This window comes from Mus caroli, chromosome 11 (genome assembly GCF_900094665.2).
Source record: "Mus caroli chromosome 11, CAROLI_EIJ_v1.1, whole genome shotgun sequence".
Classification (NCBI taxonomy): domain Eukaryota; kingdom Metazoa; phylum Chordata; class Mammalia; order Rodentia; family Muridae; genus Mus; species Mus caroli.
The window spans coordinates 84,761,676-84,783,685 of NC_034580.1; the positions used below are offsets into that span (position 1 = coordinate 84,761,676).

General features: G+C 43.0%; 1 protein-coding gene across 1 annotated transcript in view; it reads right to left on the minus strand.

The window, feature by feature from the left end:
• The window catches only part of Ankfn1 (ankyrin repeat and fibronectin type III domain containing 1), a 309,663-nt gene that overhangs the window by 112,293 nt on the left and 175,360 nt on the right, over positions 1-22,010 (minus strand). Inside the window, exons 6-7 of the mRNA XM_021177915.1 lie at positions 9,631-9,825; positions 8,357-8,470 (exon numbers count right to left, since the gene is read on the minus strand). Of these exons, the coding sequence (XP_021033574.1) occupies positions 8,357-8,470; positions 9,631-9,825 (309 nt within the window). The remainder of the gene's footprint in view (positions 1-8,356; positions 8,471-9,630; positions 9,826-22,010) is intronic.

Sequence of the window (22,010 nt, forward strand, 5' to 3'; positions counted from 1 at the left end):
AAAGTTACAGTTTAAAATATACAAATAAAATAGAAAATAAGCAAAACATAGATACTATGACTTAAAAAACAAACACCCAAGCAACAAATAAAGAGCCAAGTTCAATTATTCTCAGAGAAAATGCAGAAATACATATATTGAAAAACCACTTCTTTATGCATGCATTTATATGCATAAATAAATGATTATATACAATCCATAAATATGTGTATGTGTGTGTATTTTGCCTGCACACATGAGTACATGAATACAGTGCCCCGAAGGCCAGAAGAGGTTTTCAAATGCCCTGGGTCTGGAGTTACAGATGGTTATGAGCCATCATGTGGTGCTGGGAATGAATGTGGGTCCTCTAAAAGAGCAATCAGTGCTCTTATTCACTGAGACATCTCTCTGGCTTAAAAGCAACATGATTGTATTTGTATAGCTCTGTGTCTTAGTTCAGATGAAGTCAATGATTTAGAAAATGAAATAAAACACAGGTATAGCTAACACCCCTTTCTCATGAAAATCAAAATAAAGTGGCAAGCTAGAAATAAAATAAAGCTTTGTTACTTTGATCAAGAGAACCTATTGGAAACCTCCCAGTGGACAGTATATTGAATGGCAACGTTTTAGATAGAATTTGTCAAAAGCAGACAGACACAAGAGAAAAATAATCAATGCTCTCTATCCAGGGTTTTCTATCCAGTGTGAAGGGAATTAGAATTGATGCACATCAATGATGGGTATGGTGGTTTGAATATGCTTGGCTCAGGGAGTGGCACTATTAGGAAGTGTGACCTTGTTGGAGTAGGTGTGGCCTTGTTGGTGGAAGTGTGTCACTGTCAGGGGTGGGCTTTGAGACACGCCATTCTAACCACATGGGAGCCAGTCTTCTCCTAGCAGCCTTCAGATGAAGGTGTAGAACTCTCAGCTCCTTCTGTGCCATTTCTACTTCCTGCACATACTACCATGCTCCCACCTTGATAATGGACTGAACCTCTGAACCTGTAAGCCAGTCCCAATTAAATGTTTTCCTTATAAGAGTTGCCTTGGTCATGGTGTCTGTTCACAACAGTAAAACCCTAACCAAGACACTGGGAGATTAAAAAAAAATGCTAGGAAAGAAGAGACAAAAGTATGAGTCATGAAGATTTGATAAGTAAAATTCTTATGAGATGTCAGACAATGTATTGAAACAGAAAAGCTAATAGATATTTTAATAAAGTTGTTAAGTAAAAATTTAAACATTAGCGTTATTCTACTGATAACCACTTAGAGAAAAAAAATCTTGAAAATAAAGTTTACTCATAATAGTCACAAATATTGGGGAATACATGGAGTACAAAATCCTTCAGGATGTATGGAATATCCACAGAAAGAAAACAGTTATACTGCCCTACACACATACAAACCCAACCTAATCAGACAAACATGCTCATAGATAAGAAATCTCTCCCTATTAGGAAGACAATGTAAGCCCAGGAAGATTTTAAAAGCTGAATTTGACAAGTTAATTTATTGGAAAGGAAAATGTGTGTAACATGAAAGACATTTTGAAATAGATTACCAGGAGGAAGGATTTTGCCTAATATATTAAAATACACTATAAATTTACTTAATGGTATTAGATAAAGACAAACAAATGGCAGTATGTATGAATGCATAGAGCCTCCTTCTGGTTAACAATTTTAGAAAAAAAACCCTTGTGATAGGTAAGATAGAGGCATGTATGAATGTTAAGATTGTAGCTTGGTATACTAGAAAAAAGTTAATGCAAACCAACCAACAAACAAACAAACAAACAAAGCAATGGGACTGAATCAGCTGGTAAATGATCTTGCCACTAAGCCTCATGACCTGGTTTGACCCCGGGGACTTACATGGTGTAAGGAGAGAACTGACCTCTGAAAGCTATCGCCTGGCCTCTACAAGTATACATGTTGTGGCATGTGCATGCATATGTATGTGTGTGTGTTTGTGTGTGTGTGCACACACACCCACAAAATAAATAGATGTTAAAAAAAAACAACAACCAATAACCTATGTCTGTCAGTAGGAGAAAAGCTACACTCTTGTCTGTGGCCTGAAAACATTATACAAATGATAAAAACATAAGAAAGATGATCTAAATGCATTAACCTGGAAATAAATATAGTGTATTGGGAGCTGAAAAAAAATGATCACTACGTTGAAAAAAGACAGTCTCCTTGTAGGGACACGCAAATGGTGTGTTACGGCTTAGATCTTAAATATCCCCCATGGTTCCCACTCTAGAATGATCACCAGCTTGTGGTGTTAGTGGGAAGTGGCAGAACCTTTAGGAGATGAGAACCTTTGGGAGGTGAGGGAAATTTATGAGCTAACAGAAACTTTAGAAGGTGAGAGAACCTTTAAGAGGCAAGACCAGTAAGAAACCACTAAGGTCATGGAGATAGGGCATGGCTTTGAAACGCTGCCTTTTTCTTTCTGATTTCTTTTGCTTCCTGGTTTCTGTTAGGTGAGCAGGTAACAGAGCTGGATGACTATGGACTGAAATCGCTGGAATGGGAAGCCCAGCTAAACCATCTCCTCCTTTTAAGCTGATTCCCTCGAGCATTTTGTCACGGTTATGGAGAGCTGACTAATAGAGTGTAGCAATATTTATACGAGATCACACGATGCTAGAAACATTTGGGTATATAGTCATTTGTCACTTATCCTCGGGGATACATTCTGAGAGGGTGTTATTGAGTCAATTCCCCTTTGTATGAACAGCTACCTCTCGGGATGATATAGTCATGTAGGACCTCCGTGGTCCAGGCAGCCTGCATCTGACTGAAGCACCACCATCATCCATTATGTGGCACAGGACTGCATGCTTATGTTCATCAACAAAGAATCTGTAGAGATCTACATCGAAGTCACAGACTTGAGTTTTGTGGTAGGGATGTGGGACTTTAGGAAGGGTGAAGGACTCTTATATATATATATATATATATATATATATATATATATATATATGTATGTATATACATATATGTATATATATAAATAAAAATAAATATATGAGATATATATCACTATATTATTTGAAGGCTAATTTAGAAAAAAAAACCCAACTGATCAAAATACCCCAAAGAAAAGCAACTCTTTAAGTATGGGAGAAGACTTAAAGGAAATTTATAAGATTGTTGGTGAGCATGGTTCCTGACACCATAACAATGTGTGAAGGAAAATGGGATAACGAAGGCCCAGAGACCTTCACAGCGCAGACATGAGGCTCTTGCACACAGTGGCTTTCCAGTCTCTTGGTCCTCTCATTCACTGGACTTTCTAAGTTCTCCATCATCCATTAAATCCCTCAATTCACTTTTAAAAAACAGATTTATTTATTTATTTTATGTATTAATGAGTACACTGTCACTCTCTTCAGACATATCAGAAGAGGGCATAAGATCCCACTACAGATGGTTGTGAGCCACCACGTGGGTGCTAGGAATTGAACTCAGGCCCTCTGGAACAGCAGTCAGTGCTCTTGACCGCTGAGCCATCTCTCCAACCCCCTCAACTTACTTTTTTACCTGTGTACTTAAATAAAAGGGAAGGAAGCAAGCAAGCGATCCCTTGGGGCATGGATCTTCTGGGTATAACATTTTCTGCCCTTCTTACTGTTTTCATCAGTCATCTTTCCCTCTCTGAAATCAAATCTGTCCAGGGATTGCTTTCTTCAAGACATTCTAGCAGGGCTTTGCTCTAGTAACCAAGATAGCTAGCAGCTTTGTGCTTATGCTTGGATTAGTTCTTCAATTAAACACAGAAAATCGTTACGTTCTTTAATTGTTCACATTTCTTGTTAGATAAATGCCCTGGAAACCACAAGGTACAAGATGGCGAAAGGTAATGGTAGTGAAAGGATAATGGTAGTGAAAGGAATGGGAACACCAAACCATGGGCATGTGTGGCACAAGTCAGCTTCTTCTCTAGTCTTGGAGGAAGGTGATCACGAATTCTCATCACGGTAACGCTATTGATCAGCTGAGAGGTTTCCTGAGCGTATGGTGGACTACTCCCTCCTGGAAGCAGATCTGCCCCCTGACTTTTTTTGACTTCTTTTCCTCCTGAGAAAGGACCTGGAGGTGGTGGTTGGTAGAGGCACCAGCAGATAGGCTACGCGCTCCTAGAAGGTGCCGGCAATTTCTATGAGAGGAAATGCTTGCTTTGCCAAGCAATGGGAGAAAATCAAAAGCAGCCAAGCAATTCAATGATAGGACTAGACATCAGGACTCTTTTCTCTGTGCTAAATATTGAACTCAGAGCCTTATGTATCCCAGGCAAGCAGCTTCCCACTGAGGTATCCTAGGCAAGCAGCTGCCCACTGAGTTGTATCCACATTCCTTGTTTTTTGAAACAAGATATCATTGTATATGCCAGGCTGGCTTTGAACTCACTGCTTAGCCCAGGCTGTTATGGATGCTCCTGCTTTTATCTCCTGGGTGCTAGGATTACAGGAGTGTGACAGCCTAGGAGTGTGGTTTCTAATTTCTCAGGGAACAATGTGGGAGAGAGGCAGGGAAGGACATGCCTACAGGTATGGTAGCACTCACAGGTTGTATTACCTATTGGAGCATCTTGTAATTAGCAAGCCACAGGTCTCACAGGTCTCACCGGTGTCAGGCAGAGAGAGAGAGAGAGAGAGAGAGAGAGAGAGAGAGAGAGAGAGAGAGAGAGAGAGAGAACAGAGAGAGAATGAGACAGAGACATGGAAAAATACGACAGAGACAGAGAGAAACATAGAAGGATAGAGAGATAGAAAGACACAACCAAAGAGACAGAAAGAGAGACAGAACAGGGAGAGAGACAGAGACAGAGACAGTGAGGAAAAAAGAGAGGATAAAGAAAGAGAGAGAGAGAGAGAAAGAGAGAGAGAGACAGAGAGAGACAGGGAGAGATTTTATGACAGCAGAGATTTAACAGGTAACTGCACCTGTTACAAGATACTGCCTTTTATCTGTCCAAGCTCCAATTCCCTCATCCTAACCCTGCAAGGAGCAAGGAAATCACTTTGAAAATGCATTCCATTTTGGCCTGCAAAATAGAAATAGCATGTAATCTCCAAATGAGGAGATCAGGCCAGTTACCCAAGTATATGAGAAGGAAAATGTTGAACAAGGCTCTGGCAATAGTTCAACCCCTCAGAGCATCTGTGACAACTCTAGCTGCTCTTTCTAAACCATGGAAACTGGTGAGATAAGGCAGAAGGATGAAAAGACCCTGCATCCAAGGAGGAAACAGCCCCATCTTACTGAAGTTGGTGAAAACACAGACAGGAGAACCCAGTGGTTTTCATGGAGAACCATTTTCCTGGCTTTTAAGCTGTAATAGACACCTTTAATCTCCCACAAGTAGATGGCAGTTGGCCTGGTGCAAGACTCTGGAGTCTTAAGAAGGCTCCCAAAGAGATGCTCTACAAAAGACTTCTGTATATACACAGATTCCTCAAAACCATGCTGATGAATGTAAACAGATGGGCAATAGAAAGAGCCAGATTCCCGCCCCCCCCCCCCAATATACATTGGCTGAAGCATGAAGGGAGAAAACATTTAGTTGTTGAGATATGCCTGAGGTTTTGCTGAGCCCAGAAATTCTGGAGCATAGGGTGAGCGAGGCCATTCTTTGCCAAACCCCAAATACTGCAGGGTTAAGCCTTCCCTAGAAGCAATTAGATAATTGTCCTTGCATTCTGTGAATTTCTCAGTTGTTTTGCCTTCTTCTCTTCTTCTTCTTCTTCTTCTTCTTCTTCTTCTTCTTCTTCTTCTTCTTCTTCTTCTTCTTCTTCTTCTTCTTCTTCTTGTTCTTCTTCTTCTTCTTCTTCTTCTTCTTGTTCTTCTTCTTCTTCTTGTTCTTGTTCTTGTTCTTCTTCTTCTTGTTCTTCTTCTTCTTCTTCTTCTTCTTCTTCTTCTTCTTCTTCTTCTTCTTCTTCTTCTTCTTCTTCTTCTCCTCCTCCTTTTCTCCTTTCCTCCTCCTCCTCTTTCCTCCTTCTCCTCTTTCCTCCTCCTCCTCCTCTTCCTCCTCCTCTTTCCTCCTCCTCCTCTTTCCTCCTCCTCCTCTTTCTCCTCCTCTTTCTCCTCCTCTTCCTCCTCCTCCTCCTCTTCCTCCTCCTCTTTCCTCCTCCTCCTCCTCCTCTTTCCTCCTCCTCTTTCCCCCTCCTCTTCCTCCTCCTCTTCCTCCTCCTCCTCCTCTTCCTCCTCCTCCTCCTCCACCTTCCTCCTCCTCCTCCTTCTTCAAGCAAACAAAATAATTGTCTTTGTCTTGGGGTAATTTCCCTAAGATTTTCACAATTAATTACTTCAACCCCTGAATTAAAAACTGCCCATCTGTCTCTGCGGACACAGTAGGCTGCCAGCTGCTTTAAATAACCCTTCAGAGCGATCAGGTTAAGGGCTCCATTTATGTCCTTAGAAATTAGCGCAAGGAAGCCAGATTCACAACGCAGCAGACAATTCTATTTATAATGCTTAATTAATCCTCTCCAGTTACTCACAGAGCTCTGTTGCAACCTTTCATTTCCCACCTCACCCAAAGGCTTCCCAAGAGAAGAGTTAAAAAAAAGTGTGAATGCTGGTAGAATTTGCTGGGGTTTTGGTTAAGTATGAAAGAGCTGGGCAAATTGGCTCCTGATAGCTTACTAATCACATAAAAGATGGAATGTCAAGTTGGGCGGCATGGGTGAAAGAGTCATCAAAATCCTGAGCTGGCGAGAGGGAGAGAGAAAAAGGAGGGGCTGTCCATGCTTAACCCTGTTGGCCCACCCTAACTCTGTGTCCTGGCCAGTAAGACAATAAAGAAGAAACACTGAGCTGGTTCAAAGGATTAGTCTCAGGTGCCTTCTATGCATTCGCTCAAGGTTCTATGCACTTCAAGACCTTCTTCTATGCACAGCTTTTGATGGTCTAAGTTGCCTTTTCTTTGACACAGAAAATCCAATGATAACCAAGTCAACCTATTTGCAGTCTCTTACCTTAGCTATTGCAAATAGAGTCAACTGGGCAGTTCCAAGCACCCAGAAAGCTATCCTGTCTGCAGAGATACACAGTGTACTCCTGGGAAGAAGAAAGGAAGGCGTGTGCTCTAGGTAGATAGTTTCACAGGTAGAGAGAGTGGTAGGGACTTGAACACACAGCTTCCCATTCACCAGCACCCTGGAGCATGTGTAGAGAGCATCACGGGGCCTTTCTGCATGCCCACGGAGATCAGAAAATCGACAGATTACCTTTCCTTTCCCACATTCGAGTGTGCCCAGAATGTAGTGATTCTGGCTCTTTGGTGACCCCCTAGGCAAACTCTATAATTTATCATCCTGGTGCAGGTAAAGTGAGGATAAACAGCGCTGCTTCATGACCTAGCTGTGAGGACCAAGGAGTGACATACAGGCTCAAGCAGTGCTTAACACACAGCAGGTGCTGTGTATGGGGCTGGCTGGCTTCGCGGCGTCCCGCCATGTTTTCCTCCTATGGGCCCTTCCTGTCCTTCACCAGTGTTGTTGCTATAGCTGGCTTTCGCTTGCTTCTGAACAGTTCTCTCATTGATTTTTTTTTTTTAAAATTCTAAATCCCCATCAGCCTCCCCTAGTCCATCATACACACAAACAACACTTCATACACCTCCTTGTGATCTGGTCCCTGTCTTATCCAATGGCTCTCAACAGCTCATTGAACGAAGTCTTAACTTCTAGGCTTCTATTTCAATTCCTTTTCCTCTCTACTACTCCAGAGGAGCCAGGGTATTATTTCCCATACCCTCTGAGTTTCTCCTCCTCTAACTGTTCTGGTACTCCTTTGCATGGGTAGCTGAATTCTCTGTTGTCTCCATGTAGAATTTACATTGGCCCCAATATCTCCCTCCAGCTCCCATCTGTCCTTCAAAACCAAGTATCTTGGTGACTTTACTGACCATGCCACCATCCTACCATTATCTTCTTTTTTGAACCCAGTGACTGTCACTGGGGATAGAGTGGTCAGTTTCCATGCTTACTGCTCCCCCTATTGATACGCCACACATCAGCCTTCCTGCTCCACAGATCAGCTCTGTTTTCCCCCTATGACCCTTATCACTGCCTGATGCTCTGTAGAAAAAAATCTGCTGCAGACACGAACAAGGCATTTGCCGAGGGAATGACAGCCTGGTCCTGTTCAATATCCCTGTGACTTATCCTCAGTCGCCTCCCTGAATCTTCACAGTGATGTGTGTGGCTCGATTTTGACTTCAAAAGTAAAAGGGGTTAAAAAAAAACCAATCTCACCAGTGTGAAACCAAGCACACAACATGCGCAATCCATCCCCACGCCCCAGATACCTTTCCAGGAAGGAGCAGGGAGAGAAAATGGAGAGCTGAGTACCTTTGTACCTGGTCACTACGGCTGCGTTGACACTGAGGGGCTCTTGAAAGCTCACTGTGAGGGATGTGCTGCTGCTTACCATGAGACAGGCATTGGCTGGCACCTCTGGGGCTCCTGGCACAGAGGGGAGAAAACCATCGGCATGTTAGCTTCTCAAACTCTTCCCAAACATATTTCTGCCTCCTTAAAGGGTAGAGGAAGGTCTGCCCCTCTCCACTTTATTCTCTTGAGACAGGGTCTCTCATCGAGCCCTGAGCTAGACAGGTAGTCTAAAAGCTAAGCCATCCTCCTGCCCTCTGCTCTGCCGCAGTGCTGGACCTATGGGTGGTGTGGCCACGCCTGGATTTTTATTTGAGTGCTAGGGATCCAAATCTGGGTCCTCGTGGAGCCGTCTCCACAGCTCTTACACTTGGCACTTAACTCTGTCCCAGGGTCTGCTCATTTGCTTGGACATCTTCTGAGGCTTTTAAAAAATGGGACCGACTTTTCTCTTTCTACTTGAAAGTTAAACTTACAATCCTTTTAGTTGCTTAAATAAAATCTTTTAGAATGAGAGCTTAGTGCTCTGCAAGCGTTTTGAGTGGTACATTGTAGTTTTAATGAAATCTTCTGGGATAAGATAAAAATATTATAGAATCCAAGCTTAGTGTTTCAGAAACAACTGAGCTGTGTATGTGCTTACACCCGGGGCTTCACTCAGCAGCATTCTGCACTGCCAATAAGTATTATCCTGAACTGTCTTACCCAAGCAAAAGGAGCTGGTACAAAGAATGGAAATGCAGATAAAAGCAGAATTCATGGGCCTGTTGGCTATCTTTCTCTGTTGTATTAAGTTCAGTTTATGGTTCTCTATTAAAAAAAATAGTAGAGAATGGAAAACACCTTAATCTTGAACTTGAAGCAGAAGCTGGACAAATAGGCAAATAAATATTTTTCCAACTTCACATCTCAAAATATAGCCACTTAGGCCATCAGACCATTGGGTCATTAGGCATTAGGGCGTAGCTGTGGGAAGTGCTAGATGACTGGGGATGTGGTGGAGGGAGGCCAGAAAGCACCCAGAGCTCAAGGCTGTGGCCAGAGAACCAATCAGGAGCCAGAAAGTCAAGCAAGACAAAAGATCCATTTACAGCCTCCCAGAGCTCTGGCCCCAAACAGGCTGACAACAGTCATCTACGGCTGGAGAGTTGAAAAATGAAATCAGTAAAAGACCTGTCTGTCTCAAACCAAAGCTCAGTCTCATAGCGTGCCCCCAGCCTCTTGCATCTACTCACGGGCATGTTCGAAGCCAGTTTTCATGCGTCGGTAGAGCCGGTACCTCCACTCCCAGGCCTTCAGCTGCTTCTCCTTCTCTGTGTTGTCCAGGGTGAAGCCTTCATTCTCCACCTGTGCAGACAGCTCACTCACCCTGTCCTGGGCCTCCTGGACTAGTGTGTTGAGATGCATCGCTCGGCTCTCCAGGCTGACAACTGGGAGAAAAATAGACAGAATGACAGCTCTCCTTGGGAAGTGCAGTGACTTAGGCTGGGTCTCTCCTGGTTTGAAAAACTCTTGAGACCCTGGGATCTGTTTCTTATCAACAACCTTCTATGATAAGGCCTAAATTACATTCACTATTTAGTGGCAAATTCATCAAATTAAGACATTCCCATTGCTCCTTGGTCATCTTGTCACATGCTTCCCAGTGAGCTCCTTTGGTATACTTAGTCATGTTTGTATTGGTGACATTTGGAGGGACAAACACCTGAGACAGGGCCAAGAAGGCTATGGGGCAAATTCTCTGGTCATATTACATTCTACCAGAATTGATTTTCTAAAGAAACTTTTGGTGGATTCTGGCTCAAATTTTCTGCCCGTATCACATTCTTCTTAGCATAGAGAACACTTTGAATGCTTGCCATAGGATTCTATTAGCATTAATCAATTTGTAGACCGCTAATGAAGTATCTCAAACTGATGCCACATCTTAGCTAGTGGGTTCTGATGGCTGAACCCTACATTGATCTTTGACTGTGGTCTGGTTACAGGAATGCACCTTCTCCAGAAACATCCATGTCTCTGAGGTCAACGCTTACTAGAGGTGTGTATTTGGATCTTCCTGATGTATTCCAAGCTCCACTTAGCTTACTCAGTCTGCCCTGTGTGGTCAGATGTATACCAGTAGTAGATGCTGTCCATTCTTGTGCTTGCCTTTGGGGCTGCTTCCTGTGGTCTGCATGGGAGTGTCTGCTTAGGTGGTCACCTGTCACTTCTGAAGTTCCCCTCCCTGCCAGTGGAAAGACAGGAGACAGTTTCATTCTGGAATGGTGGTGGAAGACCACAGGAACAGAGACGTAAGTCAGAGGCAAGGTCTGCAGATGTGTTACTGGAATGTGTCTGACACTCCCTGTGAGAACGTGTCTGACACTCCCTGTGACCAAAACAATATTTCTTTCTGATGAGTGGGAAGCAAAACCCACCCATTTCATTCTTTATAATTAATGGGGAAATATTACAAAGATAACTCAAGTGAAAAATGTGTTAGGCGTATTTTGAAATGGAAATTAGGTGGTTGTATATTCAGATACTCTGTGTTCATAAGCATGTCTGTGTTAATTACAGGAAATGAATACTAATTTATTATTGCCCCTGAGAACCATCAGTCTAAATTTATTTACAGATGAGGTCAATGAAAAATTAGCTGAGTCTTTTTTTTTTCCCCCTTTTTCTTTTCTTCTTTCTTCTTGGAGTCGCTGCTCAGAACACCCGGGACTGTGTTCTGCTGCAGGCTTGGCGTGGTTAATGAATGTTGTCGTAGCAGTCAATCATGTACTCGAAATACTGTCATGCTCCCTTTTTTAAAGCCTCAGTCATGAGCCGTGACAGAAAAATAAACAAATAAATATAAAGCCAAAAAACCCTTTGAGCAGCTACACTGTGTAGAATCCCCCCGGGAAGGCTAAAGGAGGCCAGAATAAATGATAATGTAAGTGCCAGGTTGTAGTGAGGCTATGGCAGTGTATGAGCAGGGAGGTACTGGGGGCGGGGAATACACATACACACACATACACGAGCACACATACTCCAGTGGAAAAATTGGCAATATTAGTAGCCTCAAGGTGCAATTTCCTGGAGCAGTTAGGACTGACAGGCCAGTGCTAAATGCTGTTAATTTAACTAACTTCAGATTAATGGTAGAGCCTGCTATGACTGAAGCCCTCAAACACAGTCTCATTATAGGCTTGCTGGGAAGGCCCTAAATATAGGCATTGACAGTTTAAAACAAATTCGTATACATTTGTGTATTTTTAGACATGGTTAGGCGTCAGAGTTTGTGTCAGAGTTTTCAAGTTGATTAATTGACCCAGTAACTGCACCCTCTCCCCGCCGCCCCCTCCTCCTTCCACTCCAAATTACAGAGAAAATGGGGGAATTGTCCTTGTTAAGTTATTCAGTGGGTCTTTTATTGTAAGCCCGATGTTTGAATTGCATGCATGCGTCAACACTCCGGTGATAGGCACATGATTTATAAAAATAAATTTTTCTAATGCTACGAAATCCCCCCTATTAATTTTTTATATCCACAACCGTTACTACGGGTGGGAATCCCAGGTGGCATTTCAGATGGACAGCTTCTCTTGAGGTCTGTGCATGGCTCTCCCTGACCCCACCCCCCAACCCCTTCCCCACCTCGACATTTTTCCTGCATTCCCTGGCGTAACATTTTTTAGTCCTGTGCCTTCTGCTACTCCTAGGCTTCGGCCTTCTTCCTCGCTAGAAGCAGTTTTGCTCTTTCAGAGTCTACCAAGAGCCCTTTAAGCCTTCACAGCCAAGTGCACTGTCCATCCATAAGGGGCTACAACCCAGTGCTCCGCAAAGTGGGGCGGCTCTGTGGAGAGAGTGGGCAGGGTAGGAATTGGAGGACACTCGGTATTCCAGTGTCTGGGTTTTTCTAGAGCATTGGTGTCTACGTGCAGACTTGAGTGAAAGCAAATTGCTTAGAAGCGAGAGTTGTGTTTATTATGGAGGAGAAGGGGGGACCCTAAAAACTGGAGATTTTTTTATTTGAAAAAGAGAAAGTATTCTGAAATTGCCCCTCCCCCAGGTTCAATCCCGGGTGTCCCCGAGACTGAGCTTACTGGCCTCCGTTGTCACAGGTAATTATGTGGACGGATCTCAAAGGCATGAGGCTGAGCCTCAGTTCTCTAACCATCTCACCAGGCAAATCTTTATGTTTTTTTTCCTATGGATTTTTAATAGCTTAATAAAACACTCTTTTGAAAGTTTTTTTTTTCTTGCTACCAAACCAGCTGACTTATAAAGCAGTCATGTTTCTGCCTATTATTAATGACCCATTTAACTGCCAATAGCAGCATCTGTTCAGATGAGATAATCAAGCTAACTGGGTTAATTTACTTTAGGCAAAAGCAAGTGAATATGATAATTATATCGGGCTGGGTAATCTTTATCATGAGTGGAAGTATGATAGGCTAGGTTTTGACACCTTGGAGATTGTTCTGGGAACCTTTTGTTTTTATTTATTTATTGATTGATTGATTGATTGATATGATTTGACTTGGGAATGAGAACATTTTCACTCTCCCTATTTTAAAGACGAAGAAGCTGAAACCCAGGGAAGCAGGTAGTCTTCTTAACCATCGTCAATAACTCAGCGAACTCTCACTACATCAAATGGAATATGAACCAACGTATTATTGATAGATTGCAGTTTCGCAGTCACTCCTCAGCTTGTAATTAGCTTTCCCATCTTGGCTGGCTGGTTGGGCGTAGGTGGTAGGGGTGGGGTGGCCTGTTTTCTGGCGGATTCTTCCTGCCTGTCCATTTCTCTCTATCTTGGGTCTCTCCGTTCCTCGTTTGCTTCTACCCACGAGCTGTTTCCTTCTCTAGCCTGTCGTGCTACTGATCGCTGCAAGCTTTAGACTTTTCTGTCTCCTAGCAGTCAATCCCTTCTCCAACCCAGCGACTGTCCCTCTGAGCAGCCTTAGCCAGCACAATAGAGGGTTTGTGGGTGTGTGGCAAGCCATCAGGCTGGGTTAAGACCACTTCACGGCTCCTGAAACAGGCTCCCCGCTATTGTGGTGTTTAATTATCAACAGTATTTCTACCACCCAGTGCTTCAGAGTGGGAATTTGTTATAAGACCTGCCCAGCTAATTAACTATGAGATGGGGGTGGGGTGAGGGTGGGAGCGGGAGGTGGGGCAGGAGCTTGGTGTTCAAAGAATACAATTAGGGTTACTGTTTAAATCCTGAGATAGCGATGGGGACTGAATAGAGTTTGTTAAGTGCTGGAATCTAGCTAGCTTAGGTACTGCAGATCTTTAAGGATTTCATCATTTTACCCTTCACTCACAACTTTGGAACTGGGGCCTGGCAGACAATTACATAAACTTCGAAACTACGAATGAGGGCAACATGCAAGTTAATTTGAATATTTTAAAATTTTGTTTTATTATGTGTCTCTCTGTGTGTGTATGTGCCTGGAGACGCAGGATGCCTTGAAGTTGGAGTCACAGGGCTCTGTCAGTGCTGGGACCTCAGCTTAGGTCCCCTGAAGGAGCAATACTCACTCTTCACGGCTGAGCTGTCTCTCCAGCCCCTAATTTTAATTTTTCATAGAGATTTGAGGGAATAATTTTTTTTTTATTTTCTTGAAAATAAAAGAATACATTCCTCTTCCATGGCGATATGATATTTTGCAACTTAACACACCTTTTTATTGTCGGGTCTTCTTCTTTCTTGCTCTATCCTGCAGACCAGCCTGTCCTTCTGCCTCTGCCTCCCAAGTGCTGAAATTAAAGTCATGCAGCCCTACCACCCAGAATTCTCCTCTTTCTTATTGGTGATATAAATAAGACTCTAAGACAGACGCTTCACCTCACTGATAGAAGGATCCTTACTCTCAGTTTTAGCTGTGTCTTCTCACAGCTATGTCAGCCCTGCTAAGATAGCCTCCTCATTCCCCTAGCAGCTCTGAAACTGAACGGAATGAGTATCCTTATCTTCAGCAGAAATACGTTCTTCAAAGTATCGTTTCCATGAGTGGAGATAGTCCTCGAAGGGAAGCAGTGATACTGGAGACCAACAGGGAGTGAGGTCCACCCGTCCCTCACTCGGGATGATTTTCTTCTAGTCCCATCTGTTTGCCTGCAAATTTCATGATGTCATTAAAAAAACCAAACAAACAAAAAACAAAATAGCCTAGTAACACTCCATTGTGTAAAGGTACCACATTTTCTTTATTCATTCTTCCGTTGAGGGATGTCTAGATTTGCTGTGCCTTTTAAAACAAAACATGATGAATAGCCACCCAAGCTCCATCCCTGGCATCGCAACTGTCCCTCATCCCACATTCGACTGCCTCCTTTTGCAGTCGATATGGCCCCACATCTTCTAATTGCATCCCCAGACCTCAGCCACCATTGATATCCACGGGTCACCTTTTTTTTTGCCAACACAGTGGTCATAGCCTGAATAAATTCGGTCCCTCCTGCCTGAGATATGGCTGTTCGCTTACTGCTGTGGATGATGACCAGTGACCAGATGCTGGGCAGCCACACCCTCAGTAGAAGGAAAGGCTCACGTATGTCTTGGCTTCTGGAGTCTTCTCTTGGTTTGTTACTGTGTTACATAGAAACATGTAAAATAAATTGTCTCTCTGAGACAATTTTGTGCTTTGTCTCTGTGTATATGACTGCAAGTCTTTATAAAGTTAAAATGCTTTTTAGTCTTAAAAAAAAGAGATCTGTAGTTCTAACCAGTCTCCCCACCATGTTGAACACAAGGTTCTTATCTGTAAAGCTGGCTTGACAAAGATGCCCACCTCCCAAACTGTGCTAGGTTAACAATAATCTCCACACAGGTTTTTATTAGTATTACTTTAATTTGTTTTTTTTTAGAGACACACATAAAATAAACCCAAATGCTTATTCTTATGAAATAGCTTGGTATTTTTCCATCAAAAAATAATTTCTTGTTCCAGATCTTTAAAAAAAAGTCTTTTCCAGATACTTTTTAAAAACATAACACATGCATAAAGGTTGTCAAAGCAAACGCTATCTGTGATTTCTAAGAAGAAAACGAGGTCACTTCAGTATAAACCTTGCTCTGAGAGCCAATATCCTCTGGGCAACCAAGAAAGGCAGTTAATAAGATTTATCTTTGCTGATCGCAAGTGACAACCTTCGAACAATTCTGCAGCTAACTTGAATTAAGGTAGTAATGCCAAAAGAAGTAAGGCAGGGCATCTTGGTGATTAAAGGTTTGAAATTAAAGACACCCTTACTGCAGAAAGCCTCAACAACCAGGTCTGATCTGCTTGTCTTGTTGAGCTCCAGAACGCAGAGCCCACTTTGGCTTCTCTTCCGTCTCCAGCTGTAAAGACTCTAAGGCTGTAGAGATCTAGTGATTGCTTCCTTTTAACTGCCACGGGATGTTCTTCTCCTAGGACCTATCCCACCTGGGCAAGGCCTCTGGGGTGTCCCTCACTGCTGCAGTCCAGAGCATGGCTCTACAAAGTCTCTGGTACGGAAGTCATGACTGGCGAATCCTGTGTTAATGGGTCCTCCCACCCAGGGCTCCCTAAATTCAAAGGGGGAAAACAAACACTCCACATGTTTTTGCCAGGTTTCTTAAGGAATCCAGATAAGGTCTGAGTCTGATGACCCTGTCTACTGAGGATCCTTCCCACACCATCCACAGCATAGAGTCTAAAGCCACATCAGTAGGATTTCCTCATACTAACATAAAAAAAATAAAGGTAAAATTAGGTGGTAAAAATGTATTATAGCCAACTCAACAGGTCCAAAATGTTAAAATTTCAATGTGTAACCAGTGTAAGACTAGACATTTCCTAGTTCTTTGTTTTATACTAACCCTCTGAAAGTCAGTATAAATTTCATATTTCTAATGCTTCTCAATTTAGGCTACATACCTTTTTAAAAATAAATTTCATTTTAGAGTGAATTGACAATTTATAAGTGTGTGCATTAACAGGGCATGAAGTGACTCTATGATTTATTAATATTTGTGAAATTGGGTTAATTAAAGCATATATACCACTTGAGAGCTTTACTTTTGGTGATGGTGATATTTAAAATTTACTTTCTTAGAAATATTTAAGTGTACAATATGATTAACTGTACAGGAAGCAGATACAAAACACAATCCTCTGTTTAAATGAGAGTTTGTATCCTCCAGCTATCACTTCTCCACTCCCTGCCCTCCAGCCCCTGTGACCTCTATTTTCTCTGTTGCTGGGAATCCAATTGTTTCGGGTTCCCTGTATAAGTCAAGTCATATGGCACTGGCCTTTTCTAGCCTGGGGTACTTCACTTGGGATGAGACTCTTCGATTGCATCCTCAGGATCACAAAACAGAATTCCCTCTCTCGTCAAGGTGAAGCGATACTTCATTGTGCGTCCAGACGCCATTCCTCTCAACAGTTAAGCTGCTGATGGATTTCCATTGCATGGCGGCCATGGATAATGCTGCAGTGGATAAGGGAGTGTGGATGTCTGTTTGACAAACAGTCCAAATCTTTTGGGTAAATACCCAGAAGTGGGATTGTTGGATCATACAATAATACTATTTTTTAGTGCTTTTTTTTTTTAAAATGCCAAGTAAGAAAGCTGGGACGTCACATATGCTAAGCATGTGCCTTGCCAGTGGGCCACATCCTTAGACCTATTTTTAGTTGTCAGAGGAAATGCCATATATTTTCTAAATTGTTTATACCAATTTCCATTCCCCACCAAGAGCATAAGAGGTCCCCGTTCCACGTCTTCACCAACACAAGAGCAGTTCTGACAAGTATAAAATTACATCTTGCTGTGGTTTTTCCTTGAATTTCTCTAAGGTTAGTGTTATTGAAGACTTCTTCACATTCCTGTTGGCCAATGTACATCTTTTAAGTGTGTCTGCTCAGGAGTCTTGCCCATTTTTTAACTGATTTTTAAATTTTGAATTCCTTCTGTATTTCGGGCATTAACCCTTTCTGTAGATGTGTGCTTACAGATAGGACTCTGACCTTAAATGTGTGCTTACAGATACGTCCACCCCTGCTTGTTTCTTATCCAAATTGGCATTATTATCCAATGGATTTTTACTTTGATGCTATCCCTGTCCCCCACCTTACCTATTTTTGTCTTTTTTTTTTAACTCATGATTTTGGGGTCAAACGTGAAACATTATTGTCTAGACCAAGAGCATGGAGTTTCACCTCTTTGTCTTTATCTGTAAGTTTATAGTTTACTCACACATTTTGGTCTTGAATACATTGTGAGCTGGTCTGTATATGGTGTTAAGGTAGGGGTCTGATTCCATTCTCATGCTTGGTGGTATCTAACATCACACCAGTGCTGGAGAGCCCACACTTCCTCCCTTGTTGATACATTCTTGGCTCCTTTGTTAATAAACAGTGGCCTATAAAGTGTGGGCTCATTTAGGAGTCCTCCATTCGGTTTCCATTGGCCAGTGGACTGGACATATCATACACGTGACTAACACCCATGCTGCCCATGTAGTTTTGCAACAGAGTTCTACAAACTCTTTAAAGAGTGTGGTGTTGGGGGTGCCAGTACATACGATCCATGGGCTGGTATTGTTTATCTTACCACAGAAACTGCATAGCAGATGGTAAACATTTCAATTATTTGCCAGAAGCTCCTGGATTTTTTAGGAGAATAATACTAAGTGACATTTGGGGTGGGGGTAGTTAGGGGATATTTACAATGTGCCAGGACATGAACAAAGTACTTGAAAGGTACCATTCTGCTACATTCATAACTGTCTTCAATTAAGAGTGTAGCAGCTAGCCTTCCAGGAAGATTCACTGACCTCCGACTTTTCCAGGCACTCAGTGTCAGTGTGGCAGGGTTGGTTAGTCAAGTTAGTCACGTTAGATAGCATGTGGTCACATCTAAGATTAGGTGGCAAAGGATACTTTTTTTTCTGCCTTGGTTGATCTTTCTCACCTTCTCAGAACCTTATCACTTAGGAAAGCCAGCTGCCAAGTCGCTGGCTTGCCACACAGAGAGGCCCATGTAGCCAGGGATGCAGAGTTCTTCCCAGCTGTGGCTCTGAGTAATGGGGTAGATCCTGTAACTCAATTCAATAGCGAGGTGATAGCCATTTTGTGGAAACTCTGAGCATCCATCCTGGTCCCACATTTCTAATCCATAGAAACCGAGATAATTGTCATCATATGCTAAGTTTTGAGGGTGATTGAATACCTAGTGATATAGATAATAACTAACAAAAGACTATGTCCATCTTACAAATAAGGAAACTGAGGCCTGAAAAGACTAAAGATTTTTCTTACAAAGTATCACTATGTGGAATTTGGAACCAGAACTCCTTGAGTCCAGAAACTTGGTTTTTAGCCTGTGCTAAGGATTTGATCTAAAAGCATCATCTCCAGTGGTTATCTTACTTGGTATGGTGGTGAATGCTTGCTGAATTGGGAGCAGTAGGGACACCTTCTGAACCAATAACAATGGGAATGTTAGGAATTAGGGATAAGAAGCTAGACTGTAGATACAAGCACAAAAAGGCACCGATAAAGGCAGTCAAAAGCACCGTTCAATTCTATCTGTAATAGTTTAGGTTTTGACAAAGAGAGCTTGTTCTATGTGGGGTACATTTAAAAATTCAAAGCAAAAGCTGACTCCCAAGGGAAGGGAATCCCGCCATTTGCAATATTGTGTGTATGTGATATGAACCTTATAATGTTCACGTCACGCAATTAGAGAGCAGAAGGCTGTTTGCCTGCCAGGCGCTGGAGGCTGGAGAGGCAAGACACCAAGGATCAGAGGGTGTAAACTTCCAGTTAGAAGTTTGACAAGTCCTGGGGAATCTATGTGCAGTATGAAGAATGACGAATGTGCTAATGAGTTTGACTATGGTGATGACTCTGCAGTGTATACAAATATCAAACCCTCCTGCTTTGAAGATAATCACATTTTCCCCTGTCAATCAAATATCTAGAAATTAAGAGAAAGAAGCTGTTGTTGAAGAGTGGGTGATTGAAACTGAGACTGAAGCCACCCGAGAGTCATTATTTGGGGACACAGAATAGGGTCAGAGACCCACCCCCACATTTGGTGACATCCTTGCCTTTAGATTGCAATATGGATGTTAAGATGTTGAACATATAGTGGTTGAGATCCAGGACAAGGTCCCGGTGGCAAGATAGTGTGGTATGCGCAAGGACAGAAGGGTGACATAATGTGGGAGGTAAGCTTTGAGGAGCAGACTTGCAAGTCAGGGTGAGGATTTACACCCTTCTTTTAATGAGGCAGATAAGAATAAGTGATTCGCTCAGGAGATCCACTTAGGGCTCATTTTCCCATATTCTTAATGGCAGCAAATCTTTGTTCTTTGAGAGTTACCCAGTCTGTGGAACAGGGAGGGTGATGATGCTGGCTGGGTGTCACTAATCAACCAGTCTGGTTTTCTCATGCAGGGACTCTGAAGACAATCCTAAAAGTGTTTCGGGCTGTGCCAGCGCTGTTGCAGCGAGCTTGGCGTCTCCCAAGAGGGCCCGGGGAAAGACTAACATTGGCTTGAGTTGCAGACTTTCTGCTGCGTTTGTTTACACAAAGCCAGCCTCATTAGTTTATAGTCACACCTCTTAGACACAGCCTGCACCTTTCCCAGCACCAGCACAGACTCCTGGCTACAGCAGAAATGAGGGGCACCTCCTGTGCACTGGGGGTTGCAGCACAGGGGTCTGTATTGTCTGCAAGTGACAGTTGCTCTGTGGTGGTATTGTACGGTGGTCTCTGAATATAACGATTCTGGGCAGCACAGGGGGAGGCTTTTAGGGTGTGGGAGGGGCTCACCATACAGCAGAGTGGAGGGATCTGGAGAGACAGGAAGATGCAAGTCAAGGAAAAGAGAAGGAGCATCCTACATACAGAGGAGTGTCCCACAGTTTTGCTAGTCCACATCACTAGACAGTGAACAGTGAAAAACGGGCCAGGGGCCAGGTACACTGAGCATCAAACTTAGCAACTGTGTCTAGGGAATCATGGGAGCAGATACAACTCAAAATACTCCAAAGTACAAGTTCCTGGGAAATTTACATCATTTTCCTCTTATAGATAGAGGTGTCAGAAGATTAAAGTTTATATCAATGCTTTCTGAGTATCAAGTATGTCTTTGGTACTAGGACCAAAGGATGAGGCAAAAATGCATGAATGTGACCAGATCTGCACAAGGCAGGAATCCTAAGGAGCTGGTGTCTTTAGGACTGGTGGTATTGGCAGGCTTTCATGGTAGCAAATGAACGGCAGACTCAAATAAGGAAGACTGACTGCATGGCTGTTGGGCTGTGACTGGCAGATGGAGTGGGATATGGTAAGTTAGGTAGAGAGAAGGGGTTTGGTTGGGGCTTCTATACCCAAGGGCAGCAAGGCTTTCTCAGATAGCAGTTGCTCCACAGAGCCTGGGTCTTAGCTACTGGAAAGCCATCAGTGCCCAGAGCAAAAGTCCTGTGGTTCCCATGCTTAAGGGTGGTCCCTAGCGGCAGTCCTTCCAGGTTCTGGCCTGCTTCCTAGGGTCTTCCAAGCTTGTAGGGAAACACGTGGGATGCCCCTTTAGTTAACAGCCAGTGTTTTCCTCAGTGGGAGTGACCGCTGCAGTAGATCCCCAGAGGTTAGCTGAGTTTCACTTGCCAGAGCCAACTCTGGGCCAAATGTATTCTATGAAAAAAAACCAAAAAAACAAAAAACAAAAAACAAAAACAAAAACAAACCCTCAAACAGTTCCCAAGGCTTTAATTGCTTGCTCTTCAGGGTGGTGGAATCAAATCCGGTGCTCGTGCTGCCCTCCCTCCTACCACCTGCGGTGTGAATCCTCTCTTTTCCCACGGTACCCATGCTGCGTCCATTATCCACCCATTACCCATGAAGTAGCCAGCTCCAAGAATCAGATTGACTCCCATGACATTGTGGTGCTTGGGCTCAAAAATAACCTTTATCTGACTTAATAATGTTTCCCAAGGTGAGAAGGTGATACTAGTAAATTGTTATATTTTATTAGTAGTGTTATTATTACTCTCTTATTGAATGTATAGGAGAAACATTACATGTAGTTACATACAGTGTTAGAGTGATAGACATAAACACATAGATGCTGCTATCCACAGTTTTAAGCACAGACTGGTGTCTTGAACATATGCTAATGGTAGACAACTTTTCTTTGTTCCACTTGATTAAAGGAGGGAGGAACATAAAATAAGAGCTGAATAAAGATAGTGGATTCATCTCCTGGCTAGGCCGAGGAGACTGCAAGTTTGAATGGCAACTTCAAGGGATTCCCCTATGCATAGGGAGAAGTGTATGACTGAGAGTCCATGCTAGTAAGAAACACCCTCATCCTGTTGGCATTCCTTCTACACTCCGCCCAACAGTTACCTGGCAACAGCCAGGTAGGCCTGGCTTGCTACAAAAGGGACTGTTTGGGCCCTCCTTGCTCTATCAGTCCCCTTTCTCTCTCTGATCCCCCTTTGCTCTCCCAAACCCCTTTCTCCTTCTTTCCTATTCCCCCTCCCTATCTCTCCATGAGTTCCTAGCTGGCCTCTTCTTCTCTTCTCTTCTCTTCTTCTCTTCTCTTCTCTTCTCTTCTCTTCTCTTCTCTTCTCTTCTCTTCTCT